The 17,173-nt window shown below is 56.4% G+C and overlaps 1 protein-coding gene across 3 annotated transcripts; it reads left to right on the forward strand.

Annotated features, from left to right (window-relative positions):
- Positions 1–3,432: 3,432 nt before the first annotated feature.
- LOC123776742 (uncharacterized) lies at positions 3,433–16,342 on the forward strand. Of its 3 annotated transcripts, XM_087864925.1 has the most exons (5): positions 3,433–7,866; positions 8,263–9,195; positions 9,569–10,552; positions 10,659–13,782; positions 13,881–16,342. In XM_087864925.1, the coding sequence occupies exons 1-2, from the start codon at positions 7,551–7,553 to the stop codon at positions 8,898–8,900; spliced, it is 954 nt and encodes a 317-aa protein (XP_087721051.1). In that variant the 5' UTR covers positions 3,433–7,550; the 3' UTR covers positions 8,901–9,195; positions 9,569–10,552; positions 10,659–13,782; positions 13,881–16,342. The 3 variants fall into 3 exon arrangements, 2 of the variants coding, with proteins under 2 accessions (XP_087721051.1, XP_087721050.1); XM_087864924.1 differs by having other exon boundaries at positions 10,659–16,342; XR_015725874.1 differs by having other exon boundaries at positions 3,439–7,866; positions 8,896–9,195; positions 10,659–16,342.
- Positions 16,343–17,173: the final 831 nt, after the last annotated feature.

Raw genomic sequence — 17,173 nt, forward strand, 5'->3', positions numbered from 1 at the left:
GGCATGCTAAGGAGGAAAAAATCATATGATCATGTACGTAGCTACGTAGAGATTTGATAAGCCTCAGCAACCTAAGAATAGAAGAGAAATTTTCAGCTTGACAAAGATCATCGACAAAAACCCTTTACTAGAGCTTCCCACCTAAAGTCAGAAGCAAGGCAAGGGTGTCCCCATCACCACTCCTAGTTAACGTCGTACTACAGGTCCTAGGTGGTGCAATTAAGACAAGGAAAGTAAGTAAAATTTATACAAATTGGGAAGGAAGAAAGAAGACTATCTTTGTCTGCAGATGACATGATTGACCAGGTGGGAACTCCCAAGCCACAAACAGTGGCTACGCAGGGTACAAGGTACGTGAATAGGTGGCCGTCTCCCTTGGTTCCTGGACGATAGTCATTGAATGGATGAGTGAACAAGAGGACCCGGAGGGAATTCAGGCTGAGGGCCAGGTCCGCGGTAGTTCTGGGTGGAGGGAGGTGGGAGGGTCTCCAGGAGCCTCAGAGGGAAGGAGGAGGGGAGTTCACATGGACTCCAGTCTCAGGGATCCAGTGGGCTGGTGGTCCAGGGTTGAGGACTGACTGTTGAATACAGGCCTGACAGCACTCCCTTCTCTAAGTGCTGCCCACCCTCAGGGAGAGGCGACGGCAACCCCACTTGTGGCCATGGCCCCCAAATTCCCCCTCCCACCCCACCCCAGCCTGGAGGCACAGCAACTTGGCCCTCAGAACTTCGGAACTGAAGCCAAGGCTGCTTCCAGCTGGCGCAGCCGTGAGCAGACCGACCACGGACAGCAGAAGCAACCGAGGACCCAGGACGTTTGTGTTCTCGCACAAACTCGCTGACATGGAATGGTTTATCTGAGCTCCGGTTTGAAATGTGCACCAACCCACTTACCCATCTGAGAGGCAATGTGTAGAGTGGGGATGCACGTGAAGGTCTTTATGTGGCTTTTGTGGTCGGCAGAGGCATCCACACGGAATCCCCAGAGCCGTGACACCCTGCAGGCAAGATTGAGTTGAGGATTTTATTTTTCTTTCTTTCTTTATTTTTAAAGATTCTATTTATTTATTAATTTGACAGAAAGAGAGCAAGAGAGCACAAGGAAGGGGAGCAGAGGCAGAGGGAGAAGCAGGCTCCCTGCTGAGCAGGGAGCCCGACGTGAGACTCGATACCCAGACACCGGGATCAGGACCTCAGCCGAAGGCCTACGCTTCACCGACTGAGCCCCCCAGGGGCCCCCACTGAGGACTTTAAAATGGGAGGAGATCCTGGTTATCTGGGTGGGTCCTTAGGAGGGAGGGAGGGAGGCAGGAGGGCCGGAGAGGCTGCTAGTTTGAAGTTAAGGGCGGGCCACGGGCTGAGTGACACAGGTCCCCCAAGCTGGAAAAGGCAGGGAATGCAGTCTTCCCAGAGCCCCCAGAAGGAAGCAGCCACCCGATGCTCAGACTTCCGGCCTCCGGAAGCGGGAGGCAACGCGTCTGTGTTACTCTTTCGTTCTCGAGCACTTACTGCACGTCTGCTTGGTGCCAAGACAATGCCAGAGACACGAGCCACCCAGGGGAGGGCCCTGCACCCACGGGTGGTCACAGGGGGACACGTGTCTGTGGGGACAGGACAGCCTGTGCTGGACTCAGGTCCACGCTCACCGTGTGGTCTCGGGGCTGCGTGGGGGCGGGGCGGGGGTGTTGGGGGCCGAAGGCAGGAACACACAAACCTTGGGAAGAGACCTTCCGTGTAGCAGGGCCTGTCAGAACATCCCAGCACCCCGCGGCCCAGCGAGGGGTCCCAGGCCATGCGGCCCCGCTCTCCAGGTGCTGCCGCGCTCTGTGCCACCTCCTCGGCCATGGATCCCTGGGGAGAGGCGGGCGGAAACACCTTTCCTGTCCCTCTGGCTCTTCCTTCCTTTGTCAAAGGCCACCTCACCTGCAGGGTGACCAAGTCAGCCGGTGGGCTCCTGTGCACACTCCTGCCCTTCTGCCCGTGTTCACACACGCCTCCCGCAGCACTGGTGAGCCCTGGTCCCGCTGCTGCCACGCTGTGCCCAGGTCGCAGGGAGGGGCCAAGGGACTGGCCAATGCAAGTTCTCCCTGCGCCCTTGCCCAGCTGTGGACACGGCTTTCCTCTGCCTTGGGGAGCGTAGCTCAGAGGGCCTCCTGCCCAGCCATAGGAAGATGAAGTCGGCAGGCTTCCCTGACTGCACTGAGCTCCTTCCTGCCCCTCGAAGCAGGTCCTGAGCACCCTTCCAGGGACCCTCCAGACAGGACCCCTGATCTCGCGACCCCGGGCTCCCTGCCCACAGCCTCATGCCTGCCGGCAGGGCCCTGCCTATCTCTCCTGGGTCCCAGGCTCACGGGCAGAGCAACTGTGACACGGTCTGTTGGGCGTGGATGGGGCTGGTGCCCATCCTGGGGCACAGGAGCCCCCCAGGGTGCAGCCACAGCAGGAGTGCATGAGAAGGACAGGCCCTGACCCTTGGGACCATGCCCAGGTTGTGGGTGTTTGAGGCTTTGCAAGGAGAGGGGCCAGAGCACAGCTGCCTCTGTGGCCCACTCCCTCTGTCCGGCCTCTGTCCCTATTCCCCTATTTTGAGCAAGTATGTTGAGCTGCAAAATGACACTTCCATGTGGGAAGAAACCATGGTTGGCAGTGGGCAAGAGAAGTTTCTCTGTTCTCCTCTCAGAGTAAAACTTTTGAGAAACGTAAGTAAGGCAGAAAGAGGAACCCTGTTCCCTTTTTAGGTAACGCTGCTCATTCCATTTCTCCCATAAAAATCCCAACCAGGAAAAATCCCTAACCCTTGCAAGATGCCCATCAAAGCAACAGCACAAAATACAGACGTGAAGGGAGGCTGGGCTGTCGAGGAACGGAGAGGTGCGTGGTGGACTCTTGAAAGGGAGCGCCAGCCCCTGGCCACAGGTGTGGCCGTTCAAGCCTCTGCAACGGGCTGAAACAGATCAAATGCCGTGAAATCCAGGAGTTTATAACGATGCTATAACAATACCAGACGCTAAAAACGGACTCGCTTTCCTGGGAGCTGGTGAACCCAGGGGAAGAAGGAAGCATTTCCCTCACTTCCCAGAAGAACTGCCCTCCAGGGGGCCAGACGGCTGATGGAGGGCTTCTCTCCTCAGAGAAGTAGTCCAAGTAATAACGAAAAAGGGGAGAATAAGATTAGAGCGCCTTCCCTTGCAGGCCCTCCAGTGAGATAGTGGGGTGGCCGCCAGGCCCGCGGCATGGAGAGGCCGGCGGCACGGAGAGGCCGGCAGCATGGAGAGGCCCACGGCACGGAGAGGCCGGCAGCCGGGGAGGCCAGCAGGCTGGGTCCTGGTGAGAGTGCAGAGCAGGAGGCCAGCGCCCGTCCAGGCCCAGCCCGCACACGGCAGCAACCCCACCCACCGCAGACAAATAAATCACAAAGGAAGGGCGGGGAAGGGAGACGGAAAGATGAAAACAGACTTGGAGGCCCTGGCTGGAAAACACAGCTACTTAAAAATGTCGCGGAGCCAGCAGGACGGGTGAGCAATGACGTCTGGTGACCTCCAGGGGTCACTGGCAATTATTCTAGGTGCAAATATGGAGTTGTGGAGCCTGGGAGTTGGGCTTAGCTCTTATCTTTCATAAATACTTTCTGAAATATTAGGGATAAAACAATATAATGTCTGGGACTGGCTTAAAATAGCCCAGTGAGGAAGTGGGTGGAGTGTAGACGAACCCAGCCACCTGGGGCTGGCATCATGGAAGGGCCAGTGGATGACAGGGCTCGCTCTACTGGTCTCTCGGCTTCCTGTGGGTTTGACTGTTTCCATAATAATCATCGAAGATGTGTGAATACCGGACTGCCCTGTGAATTAGTTCTCCCTGCAAAGATCTCTCAGCGGCCACTCCTGAGCCAAGAGGACAGGCTTCTGTGAGCAGAGCGTCCGGGGCATATCCTTCATCACCAAGAAGAGCGAGGAGGTGGTAGAAGGGACCCTGCCACTGTTTGGACCTCAGGCCTTAGCGGGACGTGAGTGTTCGGGGGTCCCCTCCGCCCGTCCGTGTAATCTTCGCTCCTCTTCCCTCCTCTACACTGGAGGCCAGTAGCTCTTCAGGCTCCTTGCAGTTATCTGGGGGAGTTCAGGAGGGAGCAAACGGAGGACACCGTGCACTTCAAACGACCTTGAGGGGGAGGCCGGACATACAGGTCCCAGAAACGATACAGAACCCGGTGGTGCCCAGCTCACGGTGTCCCCTCAGGCGGCGACTTCACCACCCACACCCCTACCCCACCAAGAGCAGAGAGGGTCCCCTTCCACAGCCTCCCAGGGAAGGAGCCTCCCTAAATCTGCTCCATCTGGCCCCCGCCGCGTTTACAAACACCCCTGCCCTGTTTAACAGAGGAAGTGATTTGTTATCACAAGACAGGCTGCCTGCTGGTGAAATCAGATAAGCGAGGTTGGACAAAAGCTTTTCCTTTGCCAGCATTCCCCGCTGCAGGCTTGGCCAGGGAGCCCGGGAGACCTGGGGACGCCGGGGACTCAGCAGAGAAGTCTCGGGGCTGCACCTGGAGGCCTTGCCTGGGGACAGGCTGCAGCTTTGTGCCATGCACCCTGCAAGTGTCAGCAGGGCAGGCGGCCCCTTTGTTTACTGCCTTCTGTTGCCTTTTACTCTTATCTCAGAGCAGATTCTGGAGGCCTCAGAGACTTGGGCATGACGTGGCCCTGATTTTGCAGACTGGGTGGGCAGGCATGACCTCAAATAACCCCACAGCAGCTTCCCCGGCAAGGCCTCTGGACCGTGGATGTGGGCGGAGGCCTGGGGGCTGCCCAGCGGTCCCCACGGCCCAGAGGAGGGGCTGGGGGCCGTGTAGCACCGTGATGTGCCTTACTGTCCAAGACGCCTGAGCTCAAGCCCCACCTCCCCCACCATGTGGGTGGACCCAGGGCCAAATCCAATGACTGTCAGGAACATGGGGACCCGGCCCCCCTGCAGCAGCTCAGGGACCGAGACCCCGGACAAGTCAAGAGCCAGCATGTCCCCAGCCCAGACCTGCTCTGATGAGGGAGGAAGGGGGGAGAAAGGTCAGCAGGGAAGGGGAACAGGCTGCACCCATAACCCGTGTGCCGTCAGCCTGAATCTCAGCATGGTTTCCGCAGTTGTACGTTGCAAATGAATACAAGGAGCAAAGTGTCCCAAGGACTCTTTCGTCATCAATCCCTATGGAGCATTGAGAAGACATCCACTGTCCTAGCACACAATATTATTGTAACCGTTATTACGACGGTGATGGCTTTTTACCGCACAGGTCTACTGGACGGCGACACTGGCCCCAGGCCTCCCCCTGGGGCCCTGACACCTGGCCATTGTGACCAGTGCCGGCCAGGCCACCTTGGGACCTGAGACAGAAGGAAAAATGTGCACCCCATACAGACACTTTTATGTACATTCTAATAGTTTTCCTAGAGCATTGAAGTATTTGAGAAAGATACTGAACAACCTAAAAGGACGTATGTTAAAACTCACAATGTTACGTTTAAATATTTTATTTATTCCAAAAAGAAAATTTATTATTTAACTTTATCAGATTTATTAATTTTTTAAAATTATGTTATGTTACTTGCCATACAGTACATCTTTAGCTTTTGATGTAAAGTTCCATGATTCGTTGCGTATAACACCCAGTGCTCCACGCAATACGTGCCCTCCTTACTACCCATCACCAGCCTATCCCATTCCCCCACCCCCTCCCCTCTGAAGCCCTCAGTTTGTTTCCCGGAGTCCATAGTCTCTCATGATTCATCTCCCCCTCTGTTTACTGCCCCCCCCTTCATTTTTTCCCTTCCTTCTCCTAATGTCCTCCACTGTATTCCTTATGTTCCACAAATGAGTGAAACCATATAATTGTCTTCTCTGCTTGATGTATTTCACTTAGCATAATCCCCTCCTGGTCCATCCATGTCAGTGCAAATGGTGGGTATTCATCCTTTCTGATGGCTGAGTAATATTCCATTGTATAGATGAACCACTTCTTTATCCATTCATCTGTTGAAGGACATCTTGGCTCCATCCACAGTTGGGCTATTGTGGACATTGCTGTTATGAACATTGGGGTGCAGGTGCCCCTTCTTTTCACTACACCTGTATCTTTGGGGTAAATACCCAGTAGTGCAATTGCTGGGTAGTAGGGTAGCTGTATTTTTAATGTCTTGAGGGACCTCCACACTGTTTTCCAAAGTGGCTGTACCAGCTTGCATTCCCACCAACAATGTAGGAGGGATCCCCTTTCTCCACATCCTCGCCAACATTTATTGTTTCCTGCCATGTCAGTTTTTGCCGTTCTAACTGGCATAAGGTGATATCTCAGTGTGGTTTTGATTTGAATTTCCCTGATGGCTAATGATGTTGAATATTTTTTCATGTGTCTGTTAGCCAATCATATGTCTTCTTTGGAGAAGTGTCTGTTCATGTCTTCTGCCCATTTTTTGACTTGATTATTTGTTTTTTTGGGTGTTGAGTTTGAGAGGCTCTTTATAGATCTTGGATACCAGCCCTTTATCTGAAGTGTCATTTGCAAATATTTTCTCCCATTCTGTGGGTTGCCTCTTAGTTTTGTTGACTGTTTCCTTTGCTGTGCAGAAGCTTTTTACCTTGATGAAGTTTCAATAGTTCATTTTTGCTTTTGTTTCCCTTGCCTTTGGAGACGTGTCATGAAAGAAGTTGCTGTGGCCGATGTCAAAGAGATTACAGCCTATGTTCTCCTCTAGGATTTTGATGGATTCCTGTCTCACATCGAGGTCTTTCATCCATTTGGAGTCTATTTTTGTGTATGGTGTGAGAGAGTGGTCGAGGTTCATTCTTCTGTATTTAGCTGTCCAATTTTCCCAGCACTGTTTATTGAAGAGACTGTCTTTTTTCCATTGGATATTTTTTCCTGATTTGTTGAAGATTAGTTGACCATAGAGTTGAGGGTCCATATCTGGCCTCTCTATTCTGTTCCATTGGTGTGTGTGTCTGTTTTTGTGCCAGTACCATGCTGTCTTGGTGATCACAGCTTTGTAATATAGCTTGAAATCAGGCAACGTGTTGCCCCCAGCTTTGTTTTTCTTTTTCAACATTGCCTTGGTGATTCGGGATTTCCTGGTTTCATACAAATTTTAGGATTGTTTGTTCCAGCTCTTTGAAAAATGCCAGTGGTATTTGAATAGGGATTTCATTGAAAGTGTAGATTGCTCTAGGTATTATTGACATTTTAACAATGTTTATTCTTCCTATCCATGATCATGGAATGTTTTTCCATCTTTTTGTGTCTTCCTCAATGTCTTTCATAAGTGTTGTGGAGTTTCTAGAGCACAGATCCTTTACTTCTTTGGTTAGGGTTATTCCTAGGCATCTTACGGCTCTTGTTGCGACTGTGAAAGGAATCAACTCCCTAACTTCTCTGTCTACGGTTACGTTGCTCGCGTACAGGAAAGCAGCTGATTTCTGCGCATTGATTTTGTGTCCTGCACATGACTGAGGTGCTGTATGAGTTTTAACGGAATGGAAATAAAGGCACCAATAATATTTTCAAAATGGGCTTCTGGAAAAAAATTAACCATCGACTGAAAACAAGACGTGAAAACGAGCGTGTGGATGTACGCGTGGCGCGTGGGAAATGCAGCGGCGCTACTCACCACAGCCGGACAGTGGACACCAGCCAGATGTCCCTCCGTCACCGAGCAGACCAGATGTGGTCTGTCCACACAACAGAGTGCTACCCAGCCGTGAAGGGAGCACAGCTCTGGCGCAGTCGGCACCATGGGAGCATCTGGGCAACGTCGGCCGCGCGCAACAAGCCACCCAAGAGCCACACACCGCTGGATGCTGTTCCGAGAAGGCCCAGGAGAGGTGAGTCTGCAGACGGGACACAGACGTGGGGCTGCCAGGCGCTGGGCGGGGGCAGGGAGTGGCTGCTCGTGATGGAATGTTCCCGAACTAGGGAGAGGTGCCTTGTGGATTCACTAAATGCCCTGAACTGTTCATAGTGCAATGACTGATTCTATGGAACTCCACCTGAATGAGTTATTTTTTTAAGATGTCTCACACACAAACAGGGAGTCGAGTTAGGATTGGCTGGCTGGTCGGCCCGACGGCCGACCCGGCAGGGACAGGACACAGTCCCAGCGGCAGGGTGGAGATGCCGGTCCATGCACAAGGTGGCGGTGCCCCCGCTCCACCACCTGTGGCAGGAGGGACTAGAGAGGGACGGCAGACCCCACAGAACTGGATTCCCATTCTGTTCAGCTGCTTCAGCACCGAGTCGGGCCTCTGACCCACACTTGCGCCATGAAATCAACAGAAGCAAAGTGCGACTGAAGCCCCGGACGCACAGCAGACGGTGGAGTCACAAACACAGTGGCGGGGGAGCCCCCGCGGCCCTCCGACCCCACGGTTCCTGCGTCCAGTGCCCTGCCCAACGCTGGGCACGTAGTCCCCTCATGACTTTATCAGGACTCATCGTTTCCTGGGCCTGCACGCAGAGAAAGGCAAATGAGCAGGGCAGTAGCGGAGAGACAATGTGTTCAGCCCCGGCCCAGAAAATCCAGACAGCTCGGTGGGCGTGGCCACACCCCTACTTGACAGGGGCGCACAGGGGAAGCGCTCCTCCTGCGTTTCACACGCGCTCCGAGAGCCTGCCATGCGCGGAGCACGGTTTCTTGCAGAATCTCTCTGCATCTTTTGACCTTCGCGCAGCCCAGAGGGGCGTCAGCCCCCCAGGGAGGGAAGCGGCCAGCGGCAGGGCACCGGCACAGGAAGAGGGGAGGGGGGAGGGGGAGGGGGAGGGTGGAGGGGAGGGGGGAGGGGGGAGAAAGAAGCAGCAGCAGCTGGCGTTTGTCGCCTTGGCTCCAGCCTCTGCGCCCTCACACACACGAGCAGATTGAACATCCCGAACCAGCACCGCCTGCGGCCGCAGCGGGTCCAACGTCGACCAGTGTGTTTGGTGAAGTCCCTGGACATCACTAGCTGATTCCCGTCCCCAGGATGGGCAGCTGTCGGTGCTTGCCCCAGTCCCGCTGCGCCCTGCGCTCTGCCCGACCCTGACTCACTGGCCGCGTCCCAAACCCTGCGCACCTGGAAGGGGGGCAGGCCTGCTGTGCGCCGAGGACGAGGGGACCTCCGCGCGGCCTCTGAAGGAAACGGGAGGCGCTGGCCTCTAGGATCGAGTCGCTGCCGCTTGTAAGTAACAGACTCCAGGGGGTGAGGTGGACCCTGGGACGTGCTGCTGTCCTTCCGCGGGAGCCGGGCCGCGGGAGCCCGGAGGCAGGGGCCGGGGGGCCTGCGCCTGCTCGCAGCCCTGGGACAGCCCAGCTGCAGGTCTGAGGGGCCCCGAGCACTGAACAGGAGCAAATTCCACCTGCACATCGTCCATGACGGGGTCACGGGTCACGGGTCACGGGGGTGGGGTGGGGGCGGGTTCCTCACTGTAAATTCTAAAAATTGGACCACGCTCTTTGGTCCCATCTGGAGTGTCTTGCAGACGCCATGGTCCACACATCTATTCTCGCGGACTCTCGAAACTGCAACAAGAGTCCCCTTATTTTCTGTTCAGCCTCAAGTAAAGAATTGTCCGGCAGACAGACCCTCTGTGGAAATGAGGGGTCTCGGCGTCTCCACGCTCACGGCCGTGAAGTCGCTACCTGGTGACGTGTCAACTCCTCGTGAGGGCATTCGGCCTGTAAGCGGACTCTCCTGTTGGCTGAATCACGATTTGGCCGCTGGTACGGGGTCCCCACGATGCGTTCCGACGTGTGCGCTGGAGGAGGGTCACTGTCCACGTCAAGAAGAGGATCTGGCCTCCCTGTCACGCTGGGGTCCCCTCCCGAGCTCACCCCCAGGCCTAGGTCACCAGCCGAGCAAAGTGCCCTGTCACACATTCACTACTGGACATGAATCGCGGACTCGGACCCGAGGTTACATGTGGACTCACAGACCTTGTCCAGCGAAGAGGCAAGTAATTTCTGCCACCAGAAAAGATAACTTCTATAAATATGGATGTATCTGTACAGTTACTCCTAGATGTTTATTAAATAGATATTGAAAATATAATAGTAAAAAGTATGTAGATATTTAAAACACCTTATTATTTAGTCATATAACTAATAATGAATAAATGGAATTAGCTAATATCAAATAAATAAATAATTAAATAAATTAGTATTAAATAAATATTTATGGTGGGGGTTCTTATAAATAACTATTTAATAATCAATAAATAAAACTTTATTATTTAAATATTAATGTAAATATATCAAAATATAAATTAATATATATTTAATATATTTTTTTTTAATTTGAGAGAGAGAGAGAGAGAACACAAGCAGGGAGAGCTGCAGAGGGAGAAGAAGGAGAAGCAGGCTCCTCACTGAGCAGGGAGCCCGAGCAGGACTCGATCCCAAGACCCTGGGATCACGACCTGAGCTAAAGGCAGACGCGTCACCGACGGAGCCCCCCAGGAGCCCTGTGTTTAATATCTGTAATGGCCTTGAAGGACATCACCCAGTTTGTGTCCGACCCAGCAGCCTCGCTCCGACAGGTGAGCACCCACTTTCCTGAAAGCCTGTTCCAACCAGCTGTGCCGACTTGCTGGTCCCTCATTAGTGAGCTGACAGATCTCTGACACTTCTCATTGTCTGTGTCAGGTTGTGACACTTGGAAACCACACTTGGTCACGGACCCGTGAGACAGAAGGACAGACCATGACCCGAAGGCAGCTTGGGCCGGAGCATCCAGAGATGGGTCCACTCCTGGCTCTGCTGTCCTCGGGACGTGCCCGGACTGTCCCTGCTCTGTATCCTGCCAACCAGTGGGACAGGCTGCATGTGCCCCCACGGGACATGCTGAGACCCTGACCCTCCGCAGCTCAGGTGCAGGGGGTGTGCTCACTGGAGCGGGTGAGCGGGGTGGGTGCTAACCCGCCAGGACAGGCGTCCTGAAAGAGGGCAGAGACACCAGAGGGAGCCTGAAGTTACGTGCCTCCAAGCCAAGGGCTCCAGCAAGCTGCAGGAGCTGGAGGAGTCAGGCAGGGCCCCTCGAGCCTCTGGAGGGAGGACAGCCCTGCAACACCTTGATTCTGGACGGGTGGCCTCCACCACCGGAAACGCACGCTCCTGCTGTTTTAGGCACCCCGCCCTCCCGCCCGCGGCTGTGGTCCTTGGCTGCGGCGGCCCTGAGACGCTGGCGGGTCCCGTGTGCACGACCTTCCTGAGGACATGGTCCGGCTGGCTGTGGAGGGGGGTTGCAGGTCACCGAGGAGCCTGGAACATCACTGCCGGGTGGCCGGCCTCAGAGACGACAAACCAGGTCTGGGGGGGCACAGCTGGGTGAATGTCAAAGCTCATACAGCTGCTGTCCAAAGTTATATTTTCAGATCTTTTCAGCTCTACGCCAAAGCAGTTTTTAAATTTAATTAAAGCAACCTCAGCAGGCTGGGCCCGTGTCAGCACTTGTGGGAGACACGCCCCTCTGTTCGCTCTGTCTCTGTTGGCGCGAAGTGACCGGGACTTATACCCACGGTCCACTGCTGTCACGAGTGTCCTCAAAGCTGAGGTCATGACACGCTCTGGCCCTCCCGGATGGCCTGCTCACCGCTGTGCCGTGGTTGGAAGGGTGCTGCCCCCGCAGGGCTGTGCCAGGTTCTTCCCCCTGGAAAGATGCGCCGGGTGACGTGCAGGAAGGAGGCACGAGCTGACTTCATCCCACCGGACGCCCGCACCTCCCTCCCACATGGACCCTGACCCCGGCCCCGCACAGGCCCGCCTACTTGGTTCCGCTCCCTCATCAAAGAAGGGAGGCTCTTGAGAGTTTCGGGGACTTGGAAATTCTCTCGTGAATGCTGCTCTCCCTTGTTTCTATCAGGGAAACTGCGGGAGAGAGAGCTTCATGGCCCCAAATGCTCCCAGGGAGACCGACAGGCGCCCTCTGCGAGCCCACCGTCCCAGAGACGACTGAGGACGACAAAGCCCTAAACGCTTGGGCGGCCTCGTGCGCTGGGCTGGGGCTCAGAACTCACTCAGGGCTTTCTGCAGAAAATCCAAATCACCTCCTGATTTTGGAAAGTCAATGAGCCAACTCTGCGTCCAGAGGCAGTTGTCCTACTGGCCTAATTTCCTAGATGAATAAACGGGGTCACATGACTTTCAAAGACCCTCACGGCTCTTGCAGACAGAAGATGGAACAATCCGAAAAGTAACCAGTAATTCTCCCCAGCAAAGAAAACATCCTAATCACCTTTGCAAGTAGGGCTTTTCAGCCTGAGACATCTAGCGTGTCCCACGTGCCCCACACAGGACAGGACTCAGGAGGGACGGCCCAGGGGAGGCGTTCCGTGGAGCCAGGGCAGCGCTCCGGGGGCAGGGCCTCCTCACGGCCGTGCCCTTCCTGTGTCCTAGAAGTCCCTCTCCAGGCCAGAGCCAGTGCTCGCCCTCGGAGGGCTAGCGGACACGTGTAAGCGGTGCTTATGATTACTGTGACACAAAACACGGCAAGTGCAGACACCGCTGCACATCCCAGGCCCGTCTGCAGCCTGCAGGCCCGAGGGCCAGGGCCTCTGCACACAGGGCTCACATGTGGGTCCCAAGACTCCGGCCCCTCCCTCCCTCTTACAGCTTTGCCCCAGGCCCTGCGTTCTGAGGCTACAGTTCCGACTCCCCCAGAAACACCTGCTCACGGCTTTCCGCCGGGAGGACACTTCCCGAGATACAGCCTCTCTGTCAGGCCTGTGAACCCGAGTCCCCACAAGAGTCCAGGCGTGCCCTGCCCTGGCCCGTCTTGGTGGACTGCACAACCCTTCACTGCCCCCTCAGGCCTTGGTTTCCCACACTTCCCACGGGCTCTCCCACCCAGTGGGTGTTCTGTCTCCTTCCTTCTGGTGCCTCAAAGAAACTTGAACTGTAAATTCCTGAGGGGATGGCACTTGTGTTTTGCACGTGGAGAACTCCGTCACAGTCAGCTGGGGGCTGGAAGGATCTGCCCGTCCAAACCAACACAGTCCCCTTGGTGCTTCTGTTCCCTATGGTGGGCTGGATGGGTCCCACCTGCCATCCAAGAAGGTCCAAATGCCCTCGCTGGGAACACCACCCCTCTCCCTTCCTTCCCTGCTTCTTCTCCTGGTCGGACGCACTCAGGACGCTCTCTGTGGGACAGTCTGTGAGTGGGCTCGTCTGTGTCGGGCGGGGCGTTCAGCACCCCCGGCTCTGTCCTCAACGTGCCAGTGATGGTCCCGAATCACAGCGATACCGAGTGACGCCCCCGGGGTCCCCTCTGGGCGCCTCCACGAGGACTCTGCCAGCACACGTGCCCTTCCTTCTGCTCTCTCCCCGATCTTCCCCTGACCCCCAGAGGAAAACCATGTGGAATGGGAAGGGGGACCAGAGGAGGGAGGCCAGGCGTGAAGGGAGGGCCGGCAGTCGGAGGAGCCCAGGAGGCCCAGCAAACCGGTCTTAAGACAAATCCAGCTCGTGTGGGTGTGTGTCTGTTCTGGTTTGCCCAGCCTGGGAGGCCTGGGTCACAGGCCACACACCCTAACACTGACCGGCAGCCGTGAGCGCGTCAGGCTCGGAGTCCATCCCCTTGGGCTGCAGACTCGGGTTAGCAGTGGTCTGACTTTCGTCTGGGGCAACCCGAGGTCGTCTTTTCCAGGAGCCACAGGAGCGGAGCACCTTGTCCTCAGAACATTATCAAGAAGCCTCTTGAGCTGTCGTGTGCCCAGAATGACGGGCTTTGCGTCTTACTGGGACGAGCGTGGCCCCCTTCTCAGCACCTCAGGTAAGAGGACTCGAGCGAAGCCGACCCGAGCCCACCCGTGAGCACAGTCTCCGAGTCCTGAGCGTGGTGGCAGCACTCCCGGCGTCCTGTCCTGACAGGCAGCACCTGACTCCCCGAGATTCCACGGCTCCATGTCCCAGCTGTGAGCCCAGCTGTGGCGCGTCCCTGCTCTCAGCATGGCCCTGGCCCGTCGCTGGCCCGAGAAAAGGAAGGCAGGTACGTGGCCACGGTGGCTGAGCCCCATCTCTGGGTTGGGGAGGCCTCATGTGGCCCCACGGAGTTCTCTTGGCCTCAGATGTCTTCCAGCTGCGTTCCACCAGCCAGCACGTCCATGTCGGAACAGATGCAGCCTCGGGGGCGAGGAGTCTGGCGCGTCCACGCCGGAGCAGCCGCGCCGGGTGCAGAATCCACTCCTGCTGGGAGACGAGAAAGGCTCGTGGGAGGGAGACGCTCCTGAGGGCTGTCGGCACAGACGTAAGCCCTTCACTCGTGGAAAGAACCGGCAAGATGGGCACGTAGAGAAAGTTACTGAGTCGCACTGAATGTAACACAGAAAACACAAGAAGCGGATGGTCGCGCTGTGCCCGCGGAGACGCAGGAAACACCACGTGACACCGGTGCCCCCACCCCGGCCCGCGGCTCCGGCACCGCAGTGCAAGGCCTGCCCTGCGGGCTCGTTCTCCTCTGGGGCGGGCCGTTCCGGCTGCTGGAGGCGTGTTTGCAGCACCCGGGCCCCACTCAGCACCCCGCCAGGCATGACTCCCAAAACCACCTGCAGACATCTCCCTGTGGCCCCCGGGCTGCCTGCACTGAGATCCCTGCACTGACGCTGCGGAGCGTGAGCAGACGCGTGGGGCGTGAAGAGTGCGCTCCCGCCTCGGGGCTCCGCGAGTTAGATGCCAGACACTGACTTCGGCCGCGGTGGTGATTGCAGGGTCGTGGGACCAGCTCCCCCACCCCACAGGGCTCTGCGCCGAGCGTGGAGCCTGCTTAGGGTTCTCTCTCTCCCTCTCCTCTGCCCCTCCCGGGTCACGGTTAGGGTAACAGGAAGGGTTTCTGCCGGAGCAGAGACTGACGTCTACTCTGAAACCTGGCATTCGACGACTGGTTACTTCGTTACCACAGTAGCCCAGTCCCCAAGACTCTCACTCTTCACAAGCCTGCCCAGCAGGGCAGTGTGACGAGAACAGTAAGAACGGCGGTCACCGAACGGGTAACGTGGCTGAATGCTGACGATGCCCAGGCCTCGACCAAGGGCTCCACCTGCATTCACAGTTCCCGTTCTCAGGACAGCGCTATTGGCCCCTTTTATGGACGGAGAGACTGAGGCAGGGAGAGACGGGGTCTCACAGACACAGGACCTCTGCCCCCCACCCCCGACCCACCAGCACACAGACCTTTGATGAGGCAGGAAGGAGGCTGATTGTGCATCATGGGAACCGTGAGATAAAACAACACACACTAGAGAAAGCTGTCGGGGTCATCGCCCAAAGAACGGGGTCGCCGGAGATCAAGAATCTAGCTTGCCACCGAGCTGGCGGGTTGCTAATGACACCGGCAAGTGTGTGTGCGTGTGGCCCCGGGCCACGGGTCTCTCATCTGTCGGCTGGGGAGAATCCCACGTCTTCCTGCCTCCTGCCCATGTCGTCAAGGTCAAGAGCAGGAAACATAAATCAGGGGACGTGGAGATCTGCACAAATGTAAGGCATCACTTTGCTGAGGAACCAAGCACTCCCAGGGCTCAAGGGGCCCGACCCGCCCACACTGCGGCCTGCCTCTGCCCCAGGCAGGCAAGAGCGGCCGGGTTCAGTGGGGCGACCGGCAGCCACGTCTCAAACATTCTAGGACAGCACAGGCTCCAAGTGTTGGCACCCGGCATCCTGAAAGTCCCGGAAATGTCAGTATTTCAACAAAGAGCAACCGGACAGATCACACTGCGATACTGGGGGCCACAGGAAGGGGGGGCCGAAGGGGGTGAGGCAAACCCCGGATGCGCAGACAGGTGTGCGAGCTTGCCCCACGGGCGGGGTCCGGGCGTCCACAGGCCCTGCGCGTCCTCTCCACACCAGCAAACAGTGAACGGCTGCTCTGAGCCCCCGGGCGCCTCCCAACCGCCTTCCCCGCTTTCCTGCGGGCTGATATCCCAGGCCGCCCACTGCGGTCTGCCACCGGCCCTCTCTGCGCCTCCTCTGGGGCCAGGTTGCCTTGATGCCGAGGAGACAAGGGCAGATCCCTCCTGGACCCTTCCTACAGTCAGACGTGAGGGACCCACAGCAGAGCCAGACCGAGAAGGGCCCACAGCAGCAGGGTCAAGCTACTTTCCCTCAATCTAAGATCTGCTGAAGTGTATTCAGTTACTTCCCTAACTGTAATTACTGGAGATGCTAACTGGGTACAGAAAGGTGACCATTTTCGAGTGGGCCTTGCGAAGTGTATCTTTGTCACAGTAATAAAAGTGAAAGTGTACACAAGGTTGTGTGGGGCTCGGAGGGAGAGCAGAAGCCGGACGAGGAAGCTCGCGTGAACCGTCATTCCGTCAGACGGTCACTGCAGCAAAGGGCAGAGCAAACCCCACAAAATCACGCTTGCATTTCCAGCCATTAAAACACACATCCAAGCCAACTTACATACTTTTCCAACAAATATTTTTATCAGCCAGAGGGGAACATTTTTCTGAAAAAGTTATTGTTCTGGAAGCTCTAAAAATGTAAACTTTCATATTACGGTGCACTTACCTGCACCTCCAATACAAACCACTTTTCTTCTAGGTAAGGGGCACCCATTGCAGTTTGCCTGCCGGCACTTTCCCTTTAGGAGCTCTTCCCTGCCCTGAAGGGCTGTTGGTCAAACAGCACGACCCAGTTGGAGCTGGACAGACGCAGCCAGGAGTGGGAGCGCGGCCCTGATCGCAGCAGGAGGCCTGCCCGAGGAGCCTCTGGGTGCAAGGGTGTGGCCAGCCTCAGCAGCCCCACGGTCCCTACCACTCACACAGGAAACGACAACTGCAGGACAGCGAGAAGCTGGGCCGTGATGTCGCCAGAACCCTGAGGTCAGCACAGGCCTGGGCTGGTCAGTGACCCAAACCAGCACATTCCCATTTGCAGCATAAGCACATCTGTGTTGGGTTTGTGTACATGTGGGACTGGCCCTGATACACGTGTCACTGAAATGCTCCAGTCTCAGGGCAGCTACCCCTGGGCGCTGACATGAGAGGGCAGGCACATCGGAACGATGCTTTTCCCCCAGACCTGCAAGTCACGGAGGGGATGCCACCTGACTGTCCTTGTCTGTCCAGCTGCACCCACTCCCTGCCCGTGGTCCTCAGCCTCCACGAGGTTCCCCTGTGCGGGCTACTTACTATAGCAGTTCTCCTGTGCTGACCTGAAGATAG

This window comes from Ursus americanus, chromosome 10 (genome assembly GCF_024610735.1).
Source record: "Ursus americanus isolate L20-20 chromosome 10, mUrsAme1.1.p, whole genome shotgun sequence".
Lineage (NCBI taxonomy): Eukaryota > Metazoa > Chordata > Mammalia > Carnivora > Ursidae > Ursus > Ursus americanus.

Excerpts from the sequence above, each read along its gene's own strand:
- LOC123776742 (XM_087864924.1), top strand. The coding sequence starts at position 7,551 with ATGGGCTTCTGGAAAAAAATTAACCATCGACTGAAAACAAGACGTGAA. Across the intron at positions 7,867-8,262 it reads TCCGAGAAGGCCCAGGAGAG|CTGCTTCAGCACCGAGTCGG; the intron begins GTGAGTCTGCAG and ends CATTCTGTTCAG.